At 35.1% G+C, this 11,052-nt stretch overlaps 1 protein-coding gene across 1 annotated transcript in view; it reads right to left on the reverse strand.

Annotated features, from left to right (window-relative positions):
- The window catches only part of Casd1 (CAS1 domain containing 1), a 41,207-nt gene that overhangs the window by 19,539 nt on the left and 10,616 nt on the right, over positions 1–11,052 (reverse strand). Inside the window, exons 4-9 of the mRNA XM_012515099.1 lie at positions 10,828–10,890; positions 6,679–6,723; positions 6,144–6,267; positions 4,804–5,018; positions 2,473–2,895; positions 1,377–1,466 (exon numbers count right to left, since the gene is read on the reverse strand). Coding sequence (XP_012370553.1) covers positions 1,377–1,466; positions 2,473–2,895; positions 4,804–5,018; positions 6,144–6,267; positions 6,679–6,723; positions 10,828–10,890 — 960 coding nt within the window. The remainder of the gene's footprint in view (positions 1–1,376; positions 1,467–2,472; positions 2,896–4,803; positions 5,019–6,143; positions 6,268–6,678; positions 6,724–10,827; positions 10,891–11,052) is intronic.

The following is an 11,052-nucleotide window of genomic DNA, read 5'->3' on the forward strand; positions in this document are numbered from 1 at the left end:
AAAAAAAAAAAAAAAAAAAAAAAAGCAATCTCTGAAATTAGCCTATAAATTCTCAATGAGGTTTCTAAATTATCTGTTACCACTTCCACCTCTCCTTGCATTAGATCTTTACTGTTCTAGCTCAATCATAGCTACTCTAACTAACTAGCACCCCTTCAGCTAAGATTTCACTGTCACCACAAATACACATATCATAGCCATTAATTTCAGTAAAAATTACACTTCACTCTTTTGTCTTCTACCTTTCAAACTACCTGTAAAATCACTATCAATTTCTAAAAGCAAAAAAGGCAACGAAGTATAATTTGTTTTCAAAACTGCAGATATCTAAAAAAAACCAGTAATATATTATTTATCTTAATTGATGCTATGGAATTTTCAAAATACTGCTTTCTAGGCATTCCTCTTTTATCTCAATTTATCACTGATTCTAAAACAGTTTATAGATACCTGCTTTATATAAATAAGTAAAGCAATAAAACAATTTGGTTGCTTCCAAATTATGATTCTCTTAAATTTTTAAAACCTATTTTAGGGCTGGGGAGATGGCTCAGTGGAATAAGCTCTTGCCTGGCAAGCTCAAGGGCCTGAGTTCAATCCCTGGTTCTGCAAAAAAAACAAAAACAAAAACAAAAAAAACCAGAAACCTATTTAATAAAAGTTTTACCTATAATATAAGTGGAACATTACAAGTAAGAAAGAACACATTATTTTCTAAGTCTGTCATATCCAATAGCCACAGATCATGAAAATCCTGTCTTTTAAGCCAGCTAAGGAAAAGAAAAATAGAGTAGGTACAGAGGTGCTGAGCGACCAAAGCCAGACTCCTCTACAACACAGAGGACAGGCCGCATGGCTCGCACGCGCTGCAAGACCCACAGGGGTAGTCCGTCTTTATCTAGATATTTCTCAACACGGGGCAAGACAGTTTTAAGTGTTTTAAACTTTGAAAATATAAAGACAGTTGGTTAAACTCCCTAAACTACAGTGAAGGGTAGGATACACAATATAATAATCTACTTTATTTCCTTTGGCAACCTGTCAATTTTAAATTGTTTGTGATTTATGAAGTTTCTTGATAACTGTAAATCAGCTGTACAACACGATATGAAATAACACCAATAACACCGGTAGATATCAGCTAGTCCTACAACAGTAACAGTAAATACAAACCAGTTCCGGACTTACTTTTTAAAGTACATTTCAATTTGTTTTAAAATAATAGTCTCAAAGAGTTGAGAAGGCAGAGAGATTGATTGGGAAATAAGAGTCTCGAATTGGCAGAGAATATAAAATACAAAAAAGCCAGTGGCCCCAAGGAACCATTAAAATGACAAAAGTTCCCAATTTTCTGAACTTAAATGTGTAATACTCACTGTACTTGCTCCAGAGATGTGATAAATTAAAATCACAAGCTGCATCCAGCCTTTCCATTCATCTGTTTGTTCTCTATTTAGTACTTTAGTCTGCATAAAGAAACCAGAATCTGTTTCAAAGGTCATCAATTATTTAGACAGCACATATTAAGTGTGATAAAATTTTTCTTAGAATATATAAATGTATACAGCTAATGCTTCTGTCACAGAAATCCTGGCGGTGAGGGAGACAGTTAAAACTTGTCATTTAAAAGTTACAATAAAACACTTTTAAATATAGCATGCATTTGAAAAACTAAGTTACATGGATTTTTAATATTTAATTTGATCTTTATGGTTTTACATTTAATGTTATTGAAACTATGACAGATTTGACTATAATTCTAAACATGGAATTCTATAATTTTCCTTTGATAAAACTTTATAACTTTGATCTGATATTTCTCTTACACTTTATTGATAAAAAAGATTCTAATATTAAAGCTTTTTTCTCTAGCATACTCCTACTAATGATGACCGGGTTAATCATCCATTTGTGAGAGTTATTTTTACAACAGAATTAAGTTGAATAACTCACGCCTTGAAAACAATTTATACAATATGTTGAGGAATGACAGCAATTCTAAATTAGCAAAGTCAGAATACTAAAATTGGCGGTCGCATCATTGTGTAAGTTCTAGTGTGTGTGCATGTGCGTGTGTGTGTCTAAGTGTGTAAATATAAAGTACGCTTGCACATACACATTTAATGTGGGTTTTACTTTATAAAAGATAATATATACTATTGTATATAATGGTTGAAGATTACTATAAAATTAAGAGAGTGGTTCCACTTTCTCTATCCTTAAAAGTTATGACCTCCTTGCCACAGGTAAAACTTTCTAACTTTTTAACAGTTTTCACTCAGACCTTCAAATCCCCTCCTGTTTCCGAAAAGCCCCTCTTAAGAAGTTGCCAAGCGAAGTACAGCTACGACACCCCTCCCTCCTTGCCTGCTTAGACAGCTGCACATGCTGGCGCAACAAATAATCCTGTGTAACCTGCATTTTGTAACGCGACAAAGGGATAACATGAACAAAAAAGGAAACGATTCTTACCTCTTTAGTATTTTCATTGTAAAATACTCCCAAAACCAAGATGTAGATAATTGGAATAAAGAAAGATGAATGTGTATAGAATTTGTTTTCCTTCATAAACAGATTTGCACGGTCACACATATAGAAATATGCCATGATCAGGCCCAGTTTGCAGAAAGACTGTAAAAGTACTTCTAATGGAGACAAGGGGATACTGATAATATTTTTCTTTTCCTCTCCACTTTCCAAATCACTACATGGCTTATTCTTCCGATGAGTATTACGATGAATTATATAAAAAATTATATATCCAATAATAGAGAAAGTGAAAAAACAAGCAGCTAGCTTCTGTATGAGAGTAAGAGGAGGCTGAGGTTGACAACACGAACCATCTACGGGCTTCAAAATCTTATTGCAATACACGTTCATGAGGATCATTGCACTCTGTGAACAGATCAAGTTATTTGGTTATTATCTTGTCACGGATGTATTCCACATTCGATTTTCTCTTGTGAATATTGTTGAGTTTTCGACACTGAAACCAAAATGCTTTTGTACTTTTTGCAACGATTTTCCGAACACTTATGAAAATAATGGTATTCTTTCAACCTGTAATAGCTAGTTCAGGGTGTTTCAAAGTTCTAGGGCTATCATCCATAATGAACTCATTTTTATAAGGCAATCCAGGAAACAATACTACTACTACTTGGAGTGCAGTTTGATACGGTTCTGTTCTTTAAGGAATGGAAAACAAAAAACAAAATAGGATTTAATGAATGTTAATGGATTGTACCTCTGGTTAAAAAAAAAAAAAAAAAGATAGACGTCAAAGACCACAGAATTTTAATTAGCAGACTTTCAAAAGAGAAGATACCAGGACACTTCAGATAGAGTCCCAGTCTTCAGATGTTAAAAAAAGAATGTATAACAACTTCTATTACAAAATTATTAACTCTTAGCTAACAATATTTGTGCTATGTCTTTCATTCAGGTTGTAGCCTATGGAGACCATTTAGGTCTACAGTTTTAAGATTTCTAAAGTTAAATAAAATTTAGAATATTCAACATGGCTTAACTGTAATAAAATTATTCTAAGCAAGCTGTCAAGATTCTGTTTAGTTGAAGGTTTAATCAAACCCCATTTTTGATGGCCACAAAGTACCCAAGTACTCCACAGCTTAGAAAGCCTCACCCTTTTAGCTCTGAGACTGCAGAAAGTGCTACACCTGGCATCCTTGCCCCTCCACACCCGCAAAGGACATTCTCAAGATAATTACAGGGAATCCAAAAAGCCCTAATGTAAATTTATGGAAGACCACGTGCATACACAAACATGACATGTTTCTGCAGGTGAGGAACAGAACCGTGCGCTTTATTTTTTAAATCACATACTGAAAGGGCTTAATGACCACAAAAAAAGTTAAAAGCAATTACTTTATAAGAGAAAATCAAACACCAAACCATAATCTGTTCTACTATGTGGGAAAATGTATAATTATGCAATTCTTTTTTACACTTAATTCCTTTCCATCTGCCAAAATGGATTTGTTCAGTATCTACTCTAGGCCTTAAATAATGCTGAGTTATAAGGAAATACAAAATTATTTTACATACTAAAAATCTGCTGTTCACTAAAGTTTAATTTTTTTTCCACTCAGTACTGGGATTGAACCTAGATGTGTCTGCATTGACCTACATCCCCAGCCTTTTTTTCACTTTGAGCAAGGTCCTACTAAGTCACTAAACTGCCTCGGTAGGGCTCAAATTAGCAGATCTCTTACTTCAGCTTCCCAGCACGGGGCTGAGATTACAGGTATGTGCCACTACATCCAATTAAAATTTAATCTGATAAATTAAGGCAAGGAGAACATAAAACTATTTCAAACATGAGTCTGCAAAGGACTTACATGTTTGTAATGAGGGAAGATAGGCTAAACTGGATATTCCTCAATGAATGAAATTTCATGTACTTTTTTTTTTTTAATTTATTTATTTATTTATGTGTGTGTGTGTGTGGCCAGCTCAGCCCACCAGGGGGCGGAGCTGGCTGGCATGTGGTGCTGGGGATTGAACCGCGGTCCTTGTGCTTTGTTATGCTTGTTCTAAGTAGGTGCTTTAGACCACTGAGCCACCTCACCAGCCCTTCATGTACTTTTTAATATAACTTTTTTCTTTTAAAGTATACTAAACTCTCACTTACATGTTCAGCTAGATAACAGAATACAAAATTATTTCCAGATGATATATCTTTAGATAGAATAACTGAGTAATTAAGATTTTAATAAAATAACTATAATGATATGATATTATTTATGATGTTACAGGCTCTACTGACAGAGATAAGAATCCTACCGTTTCTCTGCTTGATTCAGGAAGATGTAAGCCATCCAAAGATTCCATGATGGTTTCTTGAGCAATTAATTTGGAAACACTGAACATCTTAACATTTGACTTAGAATTTTTGGTGCTGCTATTCAAAATGCTGACTGCAGCTTCATTGTAAGCATCTATCTTCTCATTAGTTATCATTTTCCTATTTTCACTTAATAGATCTTCATAAACAGGATCTGTACATGAAACACATTTTAAAAAATATTTAAAAATTTTCTATTTATAGAAACTGTGATCATGCAAATTAATTTATAATAATTTATACTTTATTTTTGAAGTTCAGATAATACTGGGCACTGTTAAATTCATTTTCACATAAATATGGCCAAGGTTTATAACAAATTTTTTAATACTCAATTTCTGAGTTAATCTCCCTTAAGTTAAAGAACACGTATCCTCTCTCTATGTACACAGCTTTGGGGAAAACACCTTCATATTACGGGAAGTCTTAAGTGTTTAGTATTTTTTTATATCAGTAATAAGAAATTAAAACTGGATTATGGAAGACTGATAAAGAATAACAATGAATCATTTCTTTCTCCTGTCAGGGCTTAATTGTATAAACTCTGTTCACACAATTTGATAGTGCGGGTTGATCTCTATTTCTTCATTACATATTAGAAACAATTTTTCTCATTTTAGTAAGAAAAAGGTTAAAATGAATATGTGAATAAAACAGGGATTTTGGAACAGATCATGATCACATTTTCTAATTCTCTTCACCTTGACATTCAACTTGGAAATACTCCTAAGAGTTTCTGACAAATGACTAGAATTGCTAAAATACCTACAGCATTTCATATTGTGTAAGGCATTAAATAATGACATTCAATAAATTCCTAGAATGAGTTGACCTATTGTCTACATTCTGTTCAAGAATTTCATTATCTAGCAGAAACTAGGTGGTGTGAATTTAAATATACCCCATCTATTTGAAAGTATATTTATTTCCAAAATGATTTTAACTTCATTAAACAGGCTTATTATTTCTCTATATATGCTTCTTTAAAAATAAAGTCAGAGGTAAACATTTCATTTGCCTTTAGGGTTTATCTCTGTTACATTGTTGTGCCAGTCTGCCTGCTGCAGTCCCTTGGAGGATCTTATTTATCTTTTACTTATTATATTTATTATTCTGTTCCTTAAATTAAAAAAGAAAGTAAATAACTCATTTAATCTTACAGATTTTATTTCAAAATTTATTCTCATAAAGCAGTAATTTTGCTTCTTTAAAAGAAGATAATAAAACGCATGTCTTCAAATGTATTCAAAATGACATTTTTTCATCACTCATTCCTTACCTTGTAAGACCCAATAAACATCACTAGTCTTTGCCAATTTTTCTAGAAGTGGTGCTATGGAAGTAATATTCGTTTTATACTGAGAAAGCGCCTCATTGCTACCATTGTGAATCTTGATGGACCACTAAGGGTAGAAATTAAGCATTAATTTCAGTATTTATCACAGAAAAATTAAAGTATATAATTTGTCTATTGTAACAAGGGTTATTTTAAGATAATTCCTGTTTTAATATTCGGATAGCTTATTCAAATTCTTTTGTAAAATATAAAGATATTTACAAACAGCTGGAATCAAATCAGACTTCCAAAATCAGCATTCAAGGATACATATAAAATTAGATATAAAATTCAACACAAAGTTTACTAAGTTTACTGAGATCTACTGTAATTCATCAGTCTAATTATAATAGGCACTTGAATTAAACACAAATACAAATACAATCAAGAACGCTATTTAACATAAAGTAACTGTTTTGTATCACATCCTTAAGTATGAAATAGAAATCATTACATAGGAGAATGAGTAAGAACTTACTGTGGCAGCTCCTGCTACAATCACGTGGGGCTTTGTAGCAGAATCCTAAAGGAAGAAAAACCTTTATAATTGTGCTATAGTCAGTTCAGCAGTTGAATACACATAATATGTTTTTCCCCTGAAAATGTAAGTTCTCCTTTTGTTTGAACCATTTTAAGTTCCTACAATTCCTTGCCAGACTTCTGACATTACAACACGGACATCCAATGTTTAAAATCTTACATGGCTACATGGTCAGAGAGTATGATACGGCATTTACACAGTTAATAAGCACTACTAAAATCTAACATGACCTAACATTATTCTGAACGCTAAGTAAATTGCTTAGAGTAAAGCTCCAGTGTATTATGTCAGTCAATTAAGAGGCAGTCATGGAAACCTACAGGGTACAGCAGTTTTAAGTGTTAAATAAAACACAAGGTCGATGCCCCACGGAAACACACTCTTCTGGGAAAGCTAAATCTAACATGTATCTCACAAAATAAATTGGTAATTACTAAAGACTGCATGCAGAAAAAAAGAAAAACTTCTCAGCAGCTATAAATTATACTCTGTGGTTATATTCCTAGTATAAAATGTATATGTTGGGCTGGGGAAGTAGCTTAGTGGTAGAGCATTTGTCTAGTGTGTACAAGGACCTAGGTTCAATCCCCAGCACTGCCAAAAAAAATAAAAATAATAATAATAATTTAGAAATAAAAGTATATGTGTAGGCTGGGCATGTGGCTCATGCCAGTAATCCCAGCACTAGGGAAGCATAGGCAGGAGAATCACTGCAAATTCGAGTCCAACCTAGGCTACATTCCTGAACTACATAGCGAGACCCTATCTCAAACACAGTAATCAGTAGTTTCCTAAGTATTTTCTCTTAAATTACCTCATTTTAATAAATATTGTTCCTAGACTCTGAGGCAGAAAGATGTTTCCCAGGTTTGGGGTTCAGTGCATTTTTATACCATTAGAGAATTTTTCCAGTGAAATGAATTGTTTCTTTTTTTTTTAATTTTATTTATTTATGTGTGTGTGTGTGTGTGTGTGTGTGTGTGGCCAGCTCAGCCCACCAGGGGGCGGGGCTGGCTGGCATGTGGTGCTGGGGGATTGAACCGTGGTCCCTGTGCTTTGCTAAGCTTGTTCTAAGTAGGTGCTTTAGACCACTGAGCCATCTCACCAGCCCCATGAATTGTTTCTTAAAGTTTGTCTCCCTGCTTAAGTAGCTCTCTCACTTCCATGTTGGTTAATACTCATTTGCAAACTTCATAAAAAGCACTTTACCCAATGCATGTGCGCCTGCCTTCCTGCTCCATTCTTATACCCATCTGTGTATCCACCTCTGATCTCTCTCTGACAAGACAGTAAAGAAACTGTGTCTCCATTTCTCTCCATTTCTCTCTCAGGGAATCCCTAGTCTGTCTTGACTCCCACCCTTTCTACGTGTGACACAGTGACACACACCAAGAGCCTCCCCTGAGTTTCATTCACAGTGCCAATGTCATCCTCTTTTCTACTGAAATGTGTTAAGCTGTCATGATCCTTCCTAGGTCTCCTTCAACCCTGTCTTAACTTTCAGAATCCCACTTCACACACCCTCATCAACAGAGAGCCTTCTGTCCTCAGCACGCAAGCTTCCTCACTCATTTGTGCGTCATTTTATCCCAGTTTGGATTTGGACTTCACCATTCATCAGAGCCCATTAGGGAACTCAGGACTGCCATGTCCTACACCTTCGTGCTACCTTGACTTAGTTTCTAACATGGCAGCACTGACTATCCAACTTAAGGTTCTCTCTTCCCTACATAATAAAGTCTTTCCTCTCTTGCTTTTCTTCCTATCCCGTCTACTGATATTTCTCAGAATCTTCTTGATAATTCCATCATCTATAAACTCTTTTTAGTCTCTACATTCTCTTCCATTCAAATAACTTCTAATACCATCTCAATCCTTTTAGAAAATACACTCTAGAAGTGGATAAAAAATTAACCCCCCTAGATTACATAATAGCACCATGAAACCGATGTAACACCTTTGGTTACCTCTCATACCTCAAAAGCCGTAACATCATAAGGGCTTAATGAATGCCAGAATGAGAGGACCAAGGAAAACCCATTGTTCTTCAAGGGCCATAGAAGCAGTTCTCTGCCCTCAGCTCTCCAGAGAGAAATGTCACATATTCACAAAAAGATAAAGGGTTAGAAGAACAGAGAGTACTTTAGGTTGAGGTGGTCAAACAATGTCTTAGAGTAAGCAAGTGACCTGACTTAAAGAAATTCATTAACTAAGCAAGCAGTAAAGCATTCTGGGAAGAAACAGAAGTTCAAAACTTCAAGGTGTGTACTAAAACAGCTAAATATTCATACTAAAAAAAACTCAAAGTTGGCCTGTGTGATATGCTTCTGGAGGCCCAGAACTCTTTGAGTTCAAGAGTACACAACAAACCTATGCAACATAGCAAGATCACGCCTTCAAAAACAAAAACAAAATGGGCAACAACAAAAAGTAACTTGGACTCCCTCCTCACACCATATGTAAAACAGTAACTCAAAATGGACAAAGGACATAAATACCAGGTGAGCTAAAATCATAAAACTCTTACAAAACAGGGGTAAGTCTTTGCAATTTTAAATTATGTAACAGAAACAGATGCAACAAAAATAGATAAACTGGACCTCTAAAATTAAAAACTTGTGCTGTAGAGGTCAGAATTTAAAGAGTGGAACAACAACTCATAACAGTAAATACTGCAAGTCCTGTGATGAATGACAAGCTCTTCTCCAGATTGACGAAACACTCTTACAAATCAGCAGGACTAACCTAACATAGAGAGCAAATGATCTGAATAAATACAAAGTAGACATACTGATGGCCCATAAGCACATGGAAAGATGGTCAGCATTAGTCATCAGGGAAGAGAAAATACTTGCCACAGTGAGATTCCACTTCACAGCACTAAAACCTCTACCACCCAAAGGGTAGATAAGAAATGTCAGCCAGCAGGTGGAGAAATTACAGTTCTTGTGCACTGCTGACACGAAATAGTCTAGCACTGCCCCAGAACAAGCCAGATGCCCATCAATTGCTAAGTGGGTGAACAAAATGTGGCACGTTATACAATAAAATATAGACACACAATAAGGAAAAAAAATCCCCCTACATATGGCTTGGAATATCATCCCACTTCTAGTACCTGCTGGCTGCATCTACTATCCACTCTCCCCAAAGTTAAGTACATAAAAAATATAACCCAAATCAAACACAAAAGCACTTTGTGCATTACTGCCAACCACATTAAAACTGGTAAGGATTCCTTAAAGTGGCTACCCCCTATTCCACCTGATGCCTGCGCGTATGTGTTTTGGAAACATGAACATAGTTGCTCAGTAATATAAAATGGTAACTAGTGGCTAGGTTCTCATGTGATCCTACAAAAACCTATTTATCACATGATACAGTTTAGACTTACCCATTTATAGTGAAAATAGATCAAATATCAAACAATGTAACTCTTGCAATCAAATAAGTGGGCCAACTAGGGTCAACAAGATTATTTTATCTACTCCAAATGCAAATATCTCTAGGCAAAGTACAAGTTTAAGAATGATAGAATTTTGTGGAAACTATAGTAGCGACTGTAACATGGGACTTATGAAAACTTAGTGATTTTCTGAGTTTAACAGCATGTCTACTCTACTACCTAATTTATTTCTCTAACCATTACAAGCTAAAACATACTCCTGTTATCTTCTAGCTCATAAATTTAACAATAAAAGGGAAGACAGGGTAAAAAACAAAATCAAAGAAAATCTCCCTAAGTATCTGAGCATAAATAAGAACAAAAAAGTGAAAAAAACAAACAAACAAACAAACCACCCGAGAATGTGTATTTCACTAGACAGATTACTTGGGTTTGAACGAGCTGAGCCATAACCATAACAAAAAAAACTGAAATCGGGACAGTCTGGGGTAAGCACAATCTGCCGAGGTGCGGCCTGGTGCTAACGGGGCAGACGCTGGATCACGCTTGCTCTTTCTGGTGAGGCCCTAAAATCAGTGTAGAAGCAGGTGGGCATGAGCATAAAAAGATGAGACAGCTCAGGCGCATGAGCTTTTAAACTCTGGTTTCCCAAGGAAGGGTCAATACTTTCAAATACAGACCTCTGTCCACACTTTGATACACTGTTTCATAGAACCATTGACTTCTGGATGCCATAGAAAATCCTAAAAGAGAGATTATTTTTAAAAAAGTTAAAAATACTCTTATTTCTATCACTCAAAATAAACATTAACATTCTCCTACAGACTACTCACTTCAAAGTGAATACCACACGGTCATTATGCATGTCCACAACACACTAGAACTTTGTGCGATATCCTATCCTC

Source organism: Octodon degus, unplaced genomic scaffold (assembly GCF_000260255.1).
Source record: "Octodon degus isolate 3935 unplaced genomic scaffold, OctDeg1.0 scaffold00050, whole genome shotgun sequence".
Lineage (NCBI taxonomy): Eukaryota > Metazoa > Chordata > Mammalia > Rodentia > Octodontidae > Octodon > Octodon degus.